At 41.9% G+C, this 18,860-nt stretch overlaps 1 protein-coding gene across 1 annotated transcript; it reads left to right on the top strand.

Annotated features, from left to right (window-relative positions):
* Positions 1-147: 147 nt before the first annotated feature.
* MONOS_2840 (uncharacterized protein) lies at positions 148-18,007 on the top strand (the record flags this gene model as incomplete). Its single annotated transcript, XM_067872794.1, has 4 exons — positions 148-379; positions 460-561; positions 667-6,093; positions 6,133-18,007. The coding sequence occupies 4 exons, from the start codon at positions 148-150 to the stop codon at positions 17,808-17,810; spliced, it is 17,439 nt and encodes a 5,812-aa protein (XP_067723967.1). The 3' UTR covers positions 17,811-18,007.
* Between the last annotated feature and the right edge of the window lie 853 nt (positions 18,008-18,860).

Raw genomic sequence — 18,860 nt, 5'->3', positions numbered from 1 at the left:
CTTTCTTAAATACTTTTGCGTCCATATCCCAGGACAAATATTTAGGATTTTTCATTTTTTGAAGAGATCTTATTGCGGAACATTTGATTTTTTTCTACTGTGGGTAATCATATTCAAGACCGATCATTTTAAGATTCTTTTGATAGAATGATAAATGATTTATCTGATTCCCATCAGAAGCCAAAACAACGAATGAAATCCGAAAATTCACAAAAAGTCATAGAATTACCGAAAAGTGCCTTGGACCTGATTGATTGCACTTCTCTTCCATCGTACGTTAAAAGGATTTTAATACGCCAACAGTATTTAGCAATTCAAATCAAGAGGCTTGATAGGCTATTGTCAACCAAAAAAGATAATGATAATCAAGATATTTCGGGTTTGCTCAAATCATTGCTTTAATTTTTGCGTTCAAGAGTAATTTATTGACATTATACTTTTATCTATTTTTACCGAAAGATCCGAATCTACGAAATACTGATGATAAATTGGAAGCTTGCAGTTTGACATCCCTGGCTTGTAAAGCCAAAGGATTATATCATCCGCTATATCGTTTAAATGGTATGCATTTATATATATAAGATACAATAACCTTAAAATTTGTCGAATTGTTTCCGATTTATTTTGATTTGTTTCATCATTTTTTTGACATATCAAATATTTTAGATTCTGGATATTATGTGCTTTACAACCCTTCTATTAAATCAAAAGGAAATGAAGAGCCTGTGCGCTTTAAGCCAATGGCCCCAATGCCGTTATCGAATTTTCATTTTTCTTCTTATCCTTCCTTGTCAAACGTTCCTTTACCTGCATTTGTTTCTCCATCTCTTATTAACACAGTGAAAAATAAAGAAAAAACTATTCACACAACATCTCAGCACCAACCTGCGACATCATCATCATCTTTTTCATCTCCTTCTTTGGCAATTCCTAAGCCTGCACCAACTTCTCTGGCTTCCTCTGATTCTTCTGTCTTAGCAACATTTCCTTCATCATCTATGCAACCAGTAAACCCAACAAAAGCACTTCCAACTGCTTCAATCCATCCATCAGATACATTCAGCAGAAATGCACAAACAGCATTTTCTGCCAATTTCCCATCGTCGTATCTGTATGTGTCACCAAAAAACGGGTGCTCCTTGTTCAACCGCCGATTTATGCCAGCTTCTTTCACTTCTCCTTTTTTGAGGCAGAATATGCTGATGTTTGTGCCTCGCTTGTCGCGATTTCCGCGCAAAGACACGTTCATCTGCAAAGAAATAGATGAAGAAAGCAACAAAGAGAATGATATTTCTTCTTCTTCTTCTTCTTCTTCTTCTTCTTCCTCTTCTACTTCTTCCTCAAATGATGCTGTTATGAATACACAATCTTCTTCAGAATCTCCATCAATTGCATCAACCACACCTTCCGTTTTATTACCCGCTTCAACTTCCTCTGCTTCCACAAATCCAACCGAGCCTTCGATTAAAATGGAAATTGAGAATACTTCATCCAACATAGAAGCATCTGTAAATGAACAAGTTCAACAGAAGAAAGAAGAAATGGAAGAAACAAAGGAAACAATGAAATTCGACGAACTTGAAAAGGATGACAAAACAGATAGTTTGATACACAATGATGAAGAGGATGATGTTAATAATAGAAAAGAAGTGAACGAAGAAACAAATGAAAAAGCAAACAAAGAAATAATGATCCAACAAATGACAGATGAAGCACAAGAGAAAAAGGAAAAAGAAATAAAAGAAGAAGAAAAAGACATATACGAAATAAAAGAAATACCAGAAACAGGAGAAATTCAAACTTCATCAGCATCTTCATTCGAAATGGATCATTCGACATCACAAACATCCACACATCCATTCACAATCAGCAATAACCACGCTATCCACACAACAACCACCAACCAATGCACCTTCCATCCATTTTCAGTGAATTTCCCTTTACAGCTGATTCTCTTCTGGACAGCAGCTGCACCTGATGTGGAGTCCTGGCGCCTTCTGTCGCACATTCTGCTGGGGATAATCACAGTCGATGAGGCGATTGCTGTGCTGAAGAGGTATGTGCAGAACCTGGCGAGTCAGGAGAGCAGAGAGGAGGCGAGGAAGGAGAGGGAGATGGAGAAGGAGAGGGAGAGGATGAGAGAGAAAACGAGGGAGATGGAGAGGGAAAAGATGAAGGAACAGGAAAAGGAAAGAGAAAAGGAGAAAAGCGGAAGAAGAGGACAGAAAAAAATGGCTTCTTTGAAGAAAACTATTCCATCTTCGTCTTTTGCTTCAACTTCTTCTTCTTCTTCTTCTGTTTTGGAAGATAATTCCGCAGTTGCTTCAGCCACAGCGTCACAAATGATCGCATTCTCTTCTGACAAGAGAGCAGAGAACGAGTCAGCAGAAGCTGTCAAAATGGAACCAGATGTGCTGATCAGCTCTGGATTGACTGAACAAATGAAAAGTGAGATGAAAGAGGACAGCAATATTTCTGTTAAAAAGGAAGAGAATCAAATAAAATTGGGAAAAGAAGAAGAAGATAAAACAATAACTGTGCCAAATGTTCTTCCTTCTTCTTCTTCTTCTTCTTCTTCTTCTTCTTCTTCTTCTGACAATGCAATTTCTCCTTCATCTATTGCGATGGAAGCAGATATTCCTTCATCATCTCTATCTCTTTCAAATGAAGCGACCAATTCTTCTTCATCTTCTTCTTCCTCTGTTCTTTCTTCAAAGCCATCAGATACAATCCTTTCTGCTGCTTCAAACACAACAGACATGATTGATCACCCCATCATAACTTTTGCTCCATCATCATTATCATTGTCATCACCTTCTTCTTCTTCATCATCATCATCATCATCTTCTTCTTCTTCTTCCTCCTCCTCTTCTTCTTCCTCTTCCTCTCCTCTCACTCCCTATGCGCAGAACCGCCCCCACCGCCACATCCGCCTTCCTCTCCAGCTGAAAGACACCGTTCCAGACATCCAGTTCAAATCCAACGGAGTCACAGCTTCTGCTGGCTCTTCTTTCGTCCCTGGAATCTCTTCTTCCTCTCCTGTTGATTTCTTGGCTGTCTCTTCTTCTTCTTCCTCTTCTTCCTTGTCTCCTTCTTCTGTTACAATGAATATCGATTCTTCCTCTTCTGCTTCTGCTTCATCATCTTCATCTTCATCTTCATCTTTTGGCTTTTCTTCCTCTCCTTCAACCAATTCTCGCCAAAACACAGAGAAAAGAGTCCATCATCATTCACAAAACACTCATTCAACAGAAAAGACATCACAAAAAACGAAAAATTCTTCTTCTTCCTCTTCCTCTTCTTCTCAATCACGTCTTCGTCCAAAGCGAATAAAGAAGGCGTCACTTGTGTGGAAAGGAAACCCCACTGCAAAAGAGCAGCTGAGCAAAGAAGAAATGCAATCTTCTTTGTCTTCTCTGCTGGCGCTGGCAAAGCTGAAGGAGAAAATTGTGCTGTTTGATGCAGACAGACACACGAAACAAACAGCTGATGATGCTCAAAATGCGAAGAAAAATGGATTGAATGCAGATGCTTCTGCTTCATCTTCATCATCTTCATCAACAGCATCATCAACTTCCTCTTCCTCCTCCTCATCATCTTCTTCTTCCTCTTCTTCTTCTTCCTCTTCGACTGATTTTCTTTCTCCTTCTTCCCCTTTTCTTTCTCCAGAAACAGAAAAAATTCAAGCCTCTTCCATTTCATCATCATCATCATCATCATCTTCTTCTTCCTCCTCTTCACCTCACATTCTCATCAACAGCACTCCACTCACTTCAACAGACACAACAAATACATCAAACCTTCCTTCTTCTTCTTCTTCTTCTTCACCTCATCCTCAGCTCACATCCACTACTGCTTCCATTTCATCATCACTTTCATTATCCAAATCACCTCTTCTTTCTTCAATCGAACCTCCTCCTCTTCCTCTCCTCCATTCCTCTTCTTTCTTCCTCCCCTTTTCTTTCCTCCCTTCCTCACAAGATTCCTCTTCACTCTCAAATGCAGGCGTCTCTTCATCTGATGCAAACACTCCATCTGAAAGTGCTCCTGTGAAGAAGAAGAAACCAGCAGTGAAAAGAAGAAGGAGAATGCAGTCAATCTATCAGACACTGTTTATGCCTTCTTCTTCCTCCTCCTCTTCTTCCTCTTCATCTTCATCATCATCATCCTCCTCCTCTCCTTCTTCTATTTCATATCAGTCTTATCCAAAATCTTCTTCTTCTTCTTCCTCCTCCTCTTCCTCCTCCTCTTCTCACTCTCGCAAATCCTCCTCCAACCCCCCCAAAAAGCGTGGCCCTATTCCTTCTTCTCTTCTCAAACGGAGTGCCCTCTTTGTTCCTTCTCTCCCTCCTCCTCTCTCTCCCTCTGGAATGCTTGCCAATGGAGACATCGCTTTGTCCACTCCACAAAGAGACGCTGCCTCATCCATTGCTGCTTCTGTGCTTCCTCTCTCTTTCCAGTCTCCGTTTTTGACTTCGGTCACATCTGCTGCGGTTGCTTCTGCAACTTCTTCTGCTTCTTCTTCCTTGTCATCGTCGTCGTCGTCGTCGTCATCTTCTTCTTCTTTAGTTGCTTCTCCTTCTTCTCCTTCTCGCCGCTCACGTCGCTCTATCTCTCCTTCTCTTTCATATTCCACCCTCACTCACTGCTCTTCCTCTGCTGCTGCTGTTTCACCTTCCTTTGCCTCTTCTCCTTCATTCATGTCATCGTCCTCTTCTTCTTCTCCATTTGGAGCAGTTGATGGAAGAGGAAACAGAGACAGTTCATCAGCCATTCCATATTCACCAACAGCCTCTCCTTCTTCCTCTCACTTCACTCATTCTCTTTCTCTCTCTCCCTCAAGCATGTCGTTATCCACCCCACTCAATCCATACATATCATCATATTCCTCTTCCTCTTCTTCTTCTTCTTCTTCTTCTATTTCTTCCTCTTCACTCACTTCGTCTGTCCTCTCTGCCGAAGCATCAGCCATCCACATCGCACTTGAAAGAGCAAGATATGACAGCGAAGCCTTCCTCAATGCCAGCCATCTCTTTTCTCAGACGTTTTTGGCTGGAGACAAGGCGAAAAGAAGCGACAGCTCAGAAATATCGCCTGTGAGGTCACTGAGGAGCAGCCAGCATCAGATAGAGAGGATGATGCTGGGGGCAGAGAGAGAGAGGGAGAAGGAGAGAGAAAGAGAAAGGGAAAGAGAGAAAGAGAAAGAAGCTCATGAAAAGAGAATTTTTGAAGCTGATGATTCGAAAGATGGCTCATATGCAGATGCCTTCTGGAGTGGCCTTACACCTTCACCACCACCTCCTCCTCCATCATCGTCATCATCATCATCAGCAGCAGCAGGGGTAAAGAACATCAACAGTAACAGCAATAGCAGCAACAACACTCCAATGAAGACACCACAGACGAGGCAGCACAGAACAGTCAGCCACACTCCCATCATCAGAGATGACAATCCATTTGTGTATGACCTGCCTCCTCAACTGACGCCGCGTATGCACAGACACACCACAGCTGTATTGAACACTCTGTATTCTGCCTCTGGCTCTGGCTCTTTTTCTATTTCTCCGTCTTCTTCTCTTTCTATTTCTCCGTCTCTCCCTCTCTCTCAGGTGCTGCCTCCTCCTCCGCCGCCAATGTTGGATCAGTCTGGTGGAACTCTTCTAGTCACGCCTTCATATCGGGTGATCGAAGATGAGGATGAGGAAAAGAAGAAGAAAGAGGAAGAAAGAAGGAGGAGAAGGAGAAGCAGAAGAAGAAACATGGAGCAAATGAATGGAATCCCTGAAGATGCGCTTCAAGGACAATCACAACACAATCATGAACATCACTCACATCACACTCATTCACATACACACTCACACTCACATCATCAGCATCATCATCAGCATCATCACAGCCATTTCTCCCATTTCAGTGACAGTCAACCAAATGATCCTAATAAACAAAACGAGAATCAAATGAAACAGACCACAAGTAACCAGAAACTAGGAGAATTTCAGGATTCGCAGATGGATCTGTTCAAGGAAGAGGAGAAGAAGATAGACACAACAGCCACTCAGAACGAAGGAAGGGAAAAGAAAGAAGAAGCAACAGGTTTTAGCACAAATACTAACATGACTGAAATTAAACAAGACCAATCAATGGATGTCATTGAATCATCCGCATCATCATCATCATCTTCTTCTTCTTCTTCATCACATCCACAAATGTCTCATTATCCTTCCTCTTCCTCACAAACATCAGTGGAACTGTATTCACTTGTTTCTGTTCCTTCTTCTTCTTCCTCCTCTTCTTCTTCTTCTTCAGAGACAGACACTTCATCCATCAAACAAGAACATTCTATTCTCTCCACATCACAATCATCTTCTCAACAGCAACTGCAGCAACAACTTCAAACACCTTCCATTTCATCTTCTTCATCTTCTCCTTCTCCTTCTCCTTCTTTTCCTCCTCCATCTTCTTCCTCCTCTTCTTCTTCCACTGCCCTTGTCAAATCTTCCATTTCATCCGCAAACACCCTCAAAAAGCGCAAACACCAAATTTCCTCTCAGTTCACTCTCTATCCCATCCTCCACCGCATAAACAAGTTCAACCGCTGCTCCTCTCTCATCGCCCCTTTCAAAAACACACAACAATCTCCTTCTCATTCATCATCATCATCTTATTCTTATTCTTATTCTTCTTTCTCTTCTCCTTCTTCTTCTCCCACTTCCTTCGTGAATGCCAATGATTCTGTTCCCAAACCATTGGAAATGGACAACTTGACATGGAATTCTCTTTCTTCTTCCTCTCCTTCTTCTCATTCTTCATCCTCCTCCTCTTCCTCTTCCTCCTCCTCTTCTTCTTCTGTGTCTCTCTCACATCACACACCTCATCGCACCTCCCTCCGCTCATTTCTGAAAGAACGCTCATGGAAAAACCCTTTCCTGACAGCTAAACCAATTCACTCCTCTTCATTTCAGATGGATTCTCCTTCTTCTTTGGCTATCTCATCATCATCTTCTTCTTCCTCATCCTCTTCCTCTTCTTCTGATTCTTCTTCTCCTTCTCTGTTTTCTCTCTCCTTTGGAACACCCAACGCATCTTCTTCTCCTTCTTCCCTTATTCCATCTTCATCGCCTTCTGCTTCTTTCTCTTCTTCTTCTTCTTCACAAAATGTTTCTCTCTATGCATCCACCCCAATCTTCACTCCTCTCTCTTCCCCAATGGCACCTCGTCGCCCTCTTATCCGTCGCCGTGCTGCTTTAACTGCCTCTTCTGCCTCTTCTTCTTCTTCTTCAAAGAAATCCAAAATCACAAAAATTGCTCAGTTATTGCAATCATCTGATGCGTCTGCTGTTAATCCAGCTCTTCTTTCGTCCTCTCCTTCTTTTCTGTCTTCTCCTTTGGCTTCTCCTCTTCCTTCTCCTTCTCCCACTCGTTCCAGAAGAAAGAAGATTTACTTTGGCGAGCGCAGAAGCAGAAGAAGAAGCACTTCTCATATGCCATCGCCAGATGCCTCGCCAATTGTTGGCTATTCTTCTTCTCCTTTCAACGTGAATGTCGCATTTGCTTCTGCTGCATCCTCCTCTTCTCCTTATTTATATCCCCCTCCTTCATCTTCCTTTTCCTCCTCTTCTTCCTCCTCTTCTTCCTCTTCCTCTTCTTCCTCATCAAAATCCCATCCTCAGCGCTCCTCCTCCTCATCTCCTTCATTCGTGTCTCCTTATTCACTCAACCGCACCCGCCGTCCATCAGCTGTGGTTAGAGAGCAGCTCCAAATGTTGAGTGAAATGCCCTCTCGTTCTTCGTCCCGCCTCTCTCTCTCTCGTCTCAGCTCCTCAAGAAACAGACTCAGAAGAAGCAGCAGAAAGACTAATCATCCAAATGCTTCTCCTTCTCCTTCTCCCACGCCTTCACCTTCGCCTTCTCCTTCTCCCTCTCGTTCTCCTTCTGCCTCCCCTTCCTCTTCCCCCTCACCATCTCCTCGTTCACTGGCTGGATCAAAGTCTTTGGCACAAGCTAGAATGAACCAAGGAAGAGCAGATGATGTGGAGTCATCAATGTTTAATGACGAGGAAGAAGATAACGAAGATGAAAATGAAGGAGAAAGAAGAAAGAAGAAGGGAAGAAGAATGAAGAAGAATAACATGACAGGAAAACGCCGTAGAAGAAAGAAAGTGATTTCGGATGATGGAGCTGAAGAAGATGAAGAGGAAAACAAGAATGAGTCAGACGAAGACGAAGAGGATGATGAAGAAGAGGAGGAGCAGGAGGAAGAAGAAGGAGAAGATGGAGAATATGAAGGAAGAGGGCGAACACGTGAAAGAAGCCGAAACAAAAACGGAAGATGGAAGCGGAGCACAAATGAAGCGAAGAAGAGAAAGACAAAGAATATGGAGAATCAGAAGAAGAGAAGAAGGAGAAGGAGAAGAAGAGGAACGACAGATGAGATTGTGGTGCAGCATGATGACACAGATGACAACACGAGCAATTTGGAGGATCCATTCATGGACTCGTTGGAGACAGAGACAGATGCAGAGGCAAAGCTGATGATGCAACGAGCAAAGAGGAACATGCAGAGAAGGAAGAGGAGAGAAGAGGCGAAGGCGCTGGCTGCTAAACTGGCAGAAGGGAAAGGAAAAGAAGAAGGAAAGGAATTCAATGGGAATAAAAATGATATGAACACAAATGCTAACAAGAACAATGCAAGAAAATCAACAAATGCTTCTTCATCCTCCTCATCCTCCTCTTCTTCATCTGCTTTTTCAATGAATATCATGGAAGAAAACGGGAAGATAACCATTCTTGTTCCACTGCCAAGTGCAAGTGTGAAGAAGCGGAGAGGAAGGCCAAGGAAGATACCTACACCTCTTCTGCAGTCTGAGAATATTCTGCCATCGTTGAATGAAAAGGCACAAGAAAGTTCTCAAGCAAACAAGCTAACATTAAAAAGGGGAGCTAAGCAAACAAATGGAAAGATGACAGAAGAGAATGAAGAAGAAAGAAAAGAAGAGGAGAAGAAGATGAAGGAAGAAGAAGACAATGAAAATGCAGCTATTATTGTTATATCAGAAAACGAATCTGATAAATTGACTGAAGAGAAAGAGAAAGAGAAAGAGAGAAAAGAGATAGAAAAGAAGAACGAGGGAGAAAAAGAGAATAAAACAAAGAGAAAAAGCAAGAAATCAAATGCAGCTGCAAACACAAATAAGAATGAAGAAGTGGCTGAAGCTGAGCAAAGAAGAGATTCAGTTGTTTCACAAGTGGAAGAAGACGATACAATTTCCTATGCATCGATCATATCTGATGTGGAGAGGGAGCTGTGGAAGGTGTCTGAGCAAGAAAGATTAAATTTAGTATCATCAGCAACATCTTCCTCTTCTTCAAATGCATCCAAACAGAAGCAGAAGGAGCAGACAAATGCAAGATCATCGTCTTTGCCATCAAAATACAAAGCAATTGCATTAACATTCAATCCAAACAAGAAACATAACACAAAGTCTAAAAACAATGAAACAACGTCCTCTTCTTCAAGGCAATCAAACAGAAGGAGATCAGCAAAACAAGAGCAGAACAATGGAGCTTCTAACGAAACAGCTGCTTCAAACATAGCTCCAACAAGAAATAGAAGAAAGTCCAGAAACAGCGAGAATCAAACAAAAAGAGAAGAAAAAGAAAAAGAGAAAGAAAAGAACGATGCCTCGAATTATTCACCTGTTATTACTCGATCACATTCCACTCCTCAAACAGAAAGCAAAAAGATCAACACAAACATAAAATCAGATGAAGATCAATCAACAAAAAGAACTTCATCATCATCATCATCATCATCATCTTATTCTTCTTCTTCTTCTTCAGTTTTATATCCTTCATTAAGCTCCATGGTGACAATTCCTTCTCTTTCTTCTATTTCTTCTTTATCTTCATTGTCTTCTTTAGCTTCTTTGCAATCAACTCTTCAACCTTCTTCATCTTCCTCCTCTTCCTCCTCTTCCTCGTCTAATTCTTCATCTCAGCCAACATCATCTGAATCTGGCAAAGACACTCCTCTCACAACAAGAAGCGGGAGAAAAATCATTTTGAAAGCGTTGACTGGCAAACCTTTTTGTCCTTCATCATCTTCTTCCTCTTCTTCTTCTGCAGCTTCTTCACCTTCAGTCACTTCTGCCACTGCCCCATCGACCCCATCTACTCCATCTGTGACACTTAGCTCTTCATTAACCTCTTCTTCTTCTTCTTCTTCTTTGAATGGCTCATTCTCCTTCCGCCGCTCTCATTCATTTGATAGTGTCATCACATCCACCACTCCTCTTCCAATCACCTCACCAAAGACACCTTTGGCTTCTCTTCGGTCTCTCATGGAACATTACTCTCAGCATTCAAACAAGTCTTCATCATCTGCTTCATCATCTGCTTCTTCTTCTTCTTCCTCTTCTTCTCCTTCCTCTTCTCCCAATTCCTCCACCAAACAGTCTCCACAAGGCTTCTCTTCTCCCATCAGCGATGTGTTTGTCATCCGCACACGCCATCAGAAGGAGATCGATCCAAACTCCTCTTCTCCTTCGCCAGCGCAGATGCAGATTGTGTCTGAAGGCAGCAGAAGAACGAGGAGAAAGAGAAACACATCTGGTTTGGATCTGCCTCCGCTGGTGGCGGTTATGCCGGTGAATGGCTCGAATGAAGAGGGAACGAAGAGCTTGGAGGAAGGAAAAGAGAAAGCGGTTGAAGAGAATGATGCTTCTTTTGTGAAGGATGGGAATGAAACAAATAGAGATGCAATGCAACCGCAGGCTTCATCTCTTCATGAACAATCAACATCTTCTCCTCTTTCTTCTTCAGTTGAAGCTTCTTCTCCATCTGCCAATGACACAGTTGAGAAAGAAGTTCAGAACAAGATGGATGAATTGCACCAAATTGCAAAAGAAAAAGAAGACGAAGACGAAAAAGAAAAGCAAAGTTTGCCTTCTCATTCGACACCTCAACTTTGCCAAACACCAACAGAATTGCCGACAACAAACATTTCTTCTTCAAAAGCAGAAGTTATTTCAGATACAAATCAAACAAACACTCAAAATTCTACTATTTCTTTATCTTCTTCCACTTCTGCCTCTTCTTCTTCTTCAGCTTCTTTTCCATCTCCGTCTTCTTCTCTCTCTTCCTCGCCTTCGTCTTTTCTTTCTCCCTCTCCTGATTCATCTTCTTCTCCCTCTCCCTCATTTCCTCTTCCTCTTCCTCTTCCTCTTTCTTCTTCCTCTGAGCCAACAAATACATCAGAATCAATGAAATCAATGAAATCAACAGAACCTGCAGAATTACCAGAAATACTCAAACCAACTGAAATCACCGCAAAGCCAACTTCTCCTCTTTCATCTGCTCTTCCGTCTCAATACACACCTTCTCCATCGCCTCCGCTGCATCATCCAATTGCAACTCTTCCATTTGACATTTCTTCCTCTTTCAGCATTCATTCATCGTCATCTTCATCATCATCTTCTTCTTCATTGTCTTCAAATGATTCTAATACTGCATCTCTTTCGAGTTATCCATCAGAAGAGCAACAGAAATCAAAAGAAGACAAAGAGCAAAGGCTTCTCCAGCTGCAAGACATCAACATCATTTCTGAGGCTATCCATTCATCTTCTCCTTTCGTCGCACCAACCAACAAAACTCCGATTCATTCAGAACCCTTTTCTTTGCTTGATGCTGCACGAAAATCAGCTCAGATGGAGAATTCGAATATTTCTTCTTCCCTTTCTTCTTCTTCTTCTTCCTCTTCTCCAACTTCTTCTGATTCCTCGTTGTTTCATCGCCATGTTGCACCATACCACGGCAGATCTCATTCATCTTCTTCCACATCTTCTGCTTCTTCTTCTGTTTCCTCCTCTTCTTCCTCTCCTTCTTCATTCTTGAGCTCTTCTCATTCCCCTCCTCTTCCTCGCTCAACCTCTCCTTTATTCCCTCTCACACCTTCTCCTTCTTTGTCTTCTGCCTCTGCCACACCATCTCCTTCTCCTTCTCCTTCCTTCTCTGTCTCCCCATCAGTATCTCCTTCCATCTCCCCTTCTGTTTCTCAATCTCCCTCACCTTCTCCTTCTCCTTCCTCGTCTGCTGCCTCTTCTGAAGAAGACACTGATGATGCGGTATACATCGAAAGGCACACAAGATACAGAATAGCAGAGATGGAGATTGACAGGCCAAGAGGAGGAGGACTCGACCACTCACGAAATGGGGGACAAAATGGCTCTTCTTCTTCCTCTTCTTCCTCGTCATCGTCTTTGGTTGACAACGATCCATTCATTTATGACAATCCTATTGCTCAGAATGGCTCAAAGTCTTCTTCTTCGCGAATGAGAAGGCTCAGAAGGCAGTCTGCAGACAGAAATGCATCTCAATCGAATGTCACTGGAGGGAAATCATTGGCTGACCAGGGAACGAAAGAGGAGCCGATTATTGTGGCTGAGAATGACCAGCAGGTTGTGTTTGGGTCAAATGCGCATCTGCCTTCTCTCTCACAGGGTGGCTCTTCTTCTTCTTCCTCTTCTTCTGATTCAGTTCAACAAAACTATTCATCAGAATTTGGAGGACAAGAACGCAGACAGACACGCACGAAGTCCTCACTCAACTCATCCAAACGCAAAACAGGTGGAACTTCACCCACAAGAAGGCGGAGGAGGAACAGGAACACATTTGGATCAGCTTCTTCCTCAATGCTTCTGTCATCGGTGAGTCTGAGGAAGAGGAAGGTAGACAAGTGGAGATTGTTTGACGAGCTGGGCAGTGACGATGACATTCTGAGCGAGAGCGACTCGATGGCAGCGCTTCTGGAGGAGATAGGGCGGAGGAAGCGGAGGAGAGACGGGAGAGAAGGGAGAGGCGGGAGAGGAGCAGGCAGAGTGAACAGGAGCGGTAGTGGAGAATCAGACAGCACAGAGACAGAGCAGAGTGACTACAAAGCAGAAAGACAGAGGCTGAGACCGTTTGGTGCAATGAACCATCTGTCGAGGCGGATGGCATCGCTTCTGAGGGAAATCAGGAGTCTGCCCTTGTTGTTGGAGATGATGGTGTTTCTGAATGAAGTGAGTGGAATCAGAAACAAAGGGAAGAATGCGAATGTGGCTGTGGTGGCAGCACAGATGACGCCAACGAACACGATTGTGGCTGTTGCATCAGCTGCAAACGTGGCTGTGATACAGACGATGACTCAGCCAGCGCCAATGATTAAGAGTGCAGATGTGGTTGAACTGAAAGAAGAAAATGATGTTTCTGTGAAAGAAGAGAAAGAAGATGCAGTGAAAAGTTCAACTTCATCACCGACTCAAAAAAGTGAAGCAAACGATGAAACACAAAAGATGGAAGAAGACTCGTTGGATGTGATTGAAATCAAAGAATTGCCTCCATCTTTGAAAGATACTAGCTTGAAGAAAGAAGAAGAAAAGGAAATTGAGAAGTTTAAACAACAAGGAAATGCAGATAAAGCAGAAAAAGAACTGAAAAATGAGATGAAAGAAGATATTCACATGGAAGTGGATGTTAAGTCAGAGATAAATGAGATCAAACTTGAATCTTCATCACCACAGCTATCAACTGAGATACCATCACAAGCAACATCAAAGGATATTCAATCAACCTCCATTGAAAAACTCGCCAATGACAAAAAGAGCTTCATTGAAGAGTATTTCTACAGCCCTCTTTCAGAAATGGCGCTTTCACTCAACAAAACATGTCCATTCTGCACGATGAAAGTGAAGGTATATATGGACAACCTGAAAGCAAACAAGGCAAAAGGAATTTTGAAAACAGCACCTTCTTCTTTGTCTCTCCCGATGACTTATTACTTCACAACATCAAATGCTGCTTCAACTGATAATTCAAAGTGTCTCCCTGCTGCATCAAATAGCAATTCTTCAAACACAACTTCTTCATCATCATCTTCTTCTTCTTTTGTGAATACTTCAGCAACATCTCCTTCTTCAGCTGTTGCATCTTCTAATCCTTCCTCTTCAGCGTCATCGACATCTTCTCCTTCCTCTTCCTCCTCCTCCTCCTCCTCCTCCTCCTCTTCTTCTTCTTCTTCTTCAACAATCTCCCCTGCAATCCTATCCTTCTTTTCTCCTTCTCCTTTCTCCACAAACTGGCAGGCATCCAACCAACAGAATGCTTCCTCTTCTGCTCCTCAAATTTCTTCTGCGTCTTCCGTTCTGTCTGCTTTGAAGTCGCCAAATGTTACTGCAAAAAATTCAACTTCAACTGTGGCTGTTCCTCAGCCAACTGTTTTTTCTTCTGTTTCCTCTTCTTCTTCTCCTTCATCATCATCCTCTACTACCTCTTCTTCTGCTTCTTCTTCCTCTTCTTCTATTGCTCCATCTTCTTTATCCTCTTCGTCTTCAGAACAGCAATCATTGTTTTCTCTCAAATCTTCTCAAACTGCGTCATCCACAGCTTCATCTGCATCTCTGCCTTCTTCTACTAACACCAATGTTGCTTCAACAACACAGCAATCAACTGACTCATCAACATCTTCTTCTAATTCCTCCCCTTCTTCCTCTTCCTCTTCCTCTTCTCTTTCTGCTGAAGCATTAGCACTTCCTTCAAGCAAAGTGCGTCGCAAGAAGACTCCCTTCAGCTTCACCCAGCTGATGGTGCAGCAGAACACGTGTTTCTGGGGCAAGTGGCTGGAGTGTCTGTTTAAGCCAGTTCATCCATTCTCGTCACTTGCCTCTGCTTATTCTGCAAACAGCACCATTTTGGAATCTGCATCGACAGCCGCATCGCTTGACTGGCTGAATGAGTCAGATGCGAAAGATGATGCTTTGAAGGAAGAAAAGAAAGAAGTTCAAACATCTTCTTCTTCTTCTTCTTCAAAAATGGAGAGTGAGACGCAAAATGGAAATGCAATTACAAGCAGAGAAGAAGGAAAAGAGAGCACAAAAGAACAAAAAGGCAATAAAAACACAGAATTGGAAGAGAAAAAAGAAGAAAATGAGATTGAAGAGAAGGGTGTTGGTGATATTAAGATGGATGTTGAGAAAGACGAACGAAATGGGGAAGAGAAAGGAAAGGAGAAGGAGAAAGATAAAAATGAGGGAAAAATGCAAGAAGAGAAAGAGAAAGAGAAAGAGAAAGAAAATGATAATGATAAAGGAGAAAATGAAGAAGACAAAGAAGAAGAAGAAGAAGAAGAAGAAGAAGAAGAAGAAGAGCTGGTTAATCCACCGCTGATTTCATACAACATTCTGAGAGCGTTTATTTACATGCGCAATTGTGTGAGGATGCTGAAGCATGTTCCATCGTATGACCACAAAAGAGGCATCAAAGACAGAACAAAAGACAAAATGGAAGCGCCAACCAATTTATCAGCTCAAAATGGAAGCGACACTCACAATGAAGCGGTAATAGCTGTTGCATCAGCAACTCAACAGGGAAATAAAACACCTTCTTCTGTTTCTTCTTCTGCTTCATCAACATCTTCTTCTTCTACTACTGCTGCTACTGTGATTAACACTCAGACAATCCCCTGCCAGCTTCCTCTCTCCTCACTCGCCACCACATTCATTGCGATTTCAAAGCGAGGCAAAAGCAATGGCTTTGAAAAGGACAGACTTCTGAGCAATCTCTCGTTCATCCTTCCATCAGACAGCCAAGCAGCAGGGGCAGCATACTCCTCATTGGCTGATGGCAGTGCTTCAGGTGCTTCTGTTGCTGGCTCATCAACCATGAGAATGAAGAAGAACGCTGGGCACTACAAGAATGGGTCATTATTCTTACCTTCTTATTCAATGGCTTCCTCCTCTTCTTCCTCATCGTCGTCATCTTCTTCTTCTTCACAGAACAATCAGCATCGTGTAATGATGTCATCTGACAAGCGAATGGCGAAGAAGATCCAAACAGCACGGCAGCCCTATCAATCGCATGTTCTTCCTTATCACACTGCAACATTTGCTCCTCATTCGCCATTTCCCATTCGAGATTCGAGAATGTACAATTACGATGCTGCAAACTCTTCTGCTGCCACTTCTGCTTTTCCTCAGCCTTCTTCCTCTTCTGCTTCTTCTTCATTGTCGTCTCCAAATACATCTGGAACATCTTCAGCTGCATCTGGCTCAATTCCATCGTTTCCGACTCAATTTGCCTCAATTCCATCTTCTTCCTCGTCTTTGGGTACTTCGAGAGCATCTCCTAACTTCTCCCCCTCTCCCTCATCATCTGCCAATCCTGCTTCTGCTCCTTCTGCTCCTTCTTCCTCTACAACCTCTAAAACTACTTCTTCGATGCGAACTGACACTCGATTTCCTCCTCAGCCTTATCAGCTGCACCAGACACCGTCTCCTTTGCAACCAAATGTGCAACCAATGGGCAGCTCTTTGTCTCAAAAGCCTCTTTCATCTGCTCCCTCATCCAGCATTTATTCTCTCCCGCCTCAGCCTTCTCTTCAACTTCCCCAAACGTTCTTCCCAGCCAATCCATTCGTTGCCTCTTCCATCTACACCTTTGGTGCTGCTTCTCCTTCTTCCAATGCTTCTTCTGTTCCTCCCTCACTGCCACCAGCACACGCAGGGATGGTCCCTCATTTTACTCCCTTCAGACAGCCTTTGTCTCGTCTCAGCCAGCTTTCCATTCAGAGTCAGACACAACAGCCTGCACAGCAGCCTCAACAGCCACAACCTCAACAGCAGCAGCAACAACAACCTCGCTTCTCTGCTGCTCCTATTCCAACATTGACTTCTTCTTCCTCTTCCTCTACCTCCTCCTCCTCCTCTTCTTCTTCTTCTTCCTCTTCTTCTACATCACCATCAACATCAACGGCTTCAAATGCAACGAATTCCTCTGCATCATCAGATGTTACGCCGACTTTTCTGTCTTCGCCTGTGAGTCTGCCAAACTTTTCTGGAAGTTCACTTCCTCCCTTTTTTGGAGATCCATCAAATATGACTGCAACACAACAAGCATCCAACACAAAGTTATCTGATTTATCAGCAAAATCTGACAATTCTCGAAAGACAACAACAAACGCTCCATTTTCATCATCTTCTTCATCCACTTCGAGTGCATCATCATCTTCAACATCAGCCCCATCTTCCTCTCTTCCTTTGTATCCTGTCCATCCAGTTGGTCTCAATCCCATCTTCCTGCCAAACTCTGCTTTTTCTTACTCTCCTCAGCCATGGCTCCCTTCTCTTTCTTCTCAGCCTTCTCTCTTGCCTTCTCTCCCTCCGTCACCTTATCAGTCTCTTCCTCTGTCAAGCCAGCCCTTGCAGATTCCGCCTTCTCCACAGGATCTGTCTCAGATGCACATGAGCCAGAGCCTCAATCAATCAGCTTATAATTCTGCTTCTCAGACGTTTAACTCTTCTCCAGCAGCATTTCAGGCTGTGCAGCCGTTGGGTGTTGCGCCATCTTCTGCCTCTTCTGCGAGCAATACTTCAAATCCAATCACTTTTCCTTCTCCGTTGCAAAGCAATGTTCTGCTTCCTTTGTCGTTGACGCCTTCCTCGTCTCTTCCTCCTGCTTCTCTTAATCAGCCATCATCTGCTTTATCTAATGCATCCAGCCAAGAAAGCTCTGTTGCTAACTCTGCTTCTTCAAGCATTGATACGTCTGCCCCTGCATCGTCAAGCTCAGCTTCTGCGCCTTCTCCTTCGTCTTCGCCAGCATTGAATTCGGAGCAAGTGCCTTCTTCGCCTTCTTCTCCTTCCTCACTTTCATCGTCTAGCTTTTCTTCTCCTTCAAGTTCTCCCAAGCTTTCTCCTGCAAGCGGTTCTGCTCTGCATGGAAGAAACACGACAGCTAAGAAAAAGGGAAGAAAAGCATTACAAAGAAAAAATAAATGAATGAATGAATAAGATTGGCATTTTTATGAGCATTTATTTTTCATCGTTTTTTATAAAATAAATCAAAAAATATGCATATAGGGTGCATATTTTATCTTGACCTCAAAATTTTATCTCAACCCTGTTTTTTTGAAACTTATTTTTGCTTTTTTGATTTGTTAAAAGGCTTAAAACAAAAACAAAATAAATAGACTTCTTGATATTTTTGTTTTTCAGAATTCTGTTGAAAAAATTTTTGAAATTTTAATGTTCAAAAAAATATTAAAAATTATTATTATTTTAGGACCCAGATCAAAGACATGCTGGCCGTGAAGCGTTTATTTCAAACCGAACGTTTAAAGCCACAACATCAGCATTCCACATTCCTATATTATCATTTTAACTTGTTTTTGAATTTTTCAATAAAATTTTTAACCTTTTTTTCTCATTTCACTGTTTTTGCTTAAAACACGATTTTTGGAACAAATATGAATTTGTGTAAATTTTTAAGCACATAAAAAATAAAAACAAGGTGTTATTTATTGTATATTTTAATTTAATTCTGAAAAGAAAAAGAATTGAACAAGAATTTTAACTGAAAAGCAAGTATATATGATTTTTTTATGTTTCAAATTACCAAACACTCACAAACAAATTATCGTTTTGACATGCAAGAATCGTTTTATTTTAATAATGTTTATTTATCATTTCAATAAATTTCAAAACAAATTCATATGTGTCCTTAAAATCGTGTTTTTTAAAAATATGTGTGAAATGAGAAAAAGTGTAAAAAAAACAAGTTGAGAAAGTTAAAAACAACTAAATCATATAAAAAATAAACGATGTATTATGATATGAAAGCTTAAAACTTCCGATAAAAAATATTCGCTGAAAAAGCAGCAAGTCAATGATCAAAACAGAAAAATTTCATTATCCTCGATCTTTTTGTGAAACAAGAAATATTGAAAAAAAAATATAGAATAAGGAAATTAAATCATTTCAAACATTTCTGGTTATTTTTTATTTATCGCAGGCTTGTGTAAAGCTAAAAGCATTGCAAAAAAGAAAAAG

The sequence above is a fragment of the Monocercomonoides exilis genome, assembly GCF_001643675.1.
Source record: "Monocercomonoides exilis strain PA203 chromosome Unknown scaffold35-1074681, whole genome shotgun sequence".
Lineage (NCBI taxonomy): Eukaryota > Preaxostyla > Oxymonadida > Polymastigidae > Monocercomonoides > Monocercomonoides exilis.
Note: the sequence above shows the minus strand (reverse complement) of the source record. Positions and strands in the feature narration are given on the sequence as shown.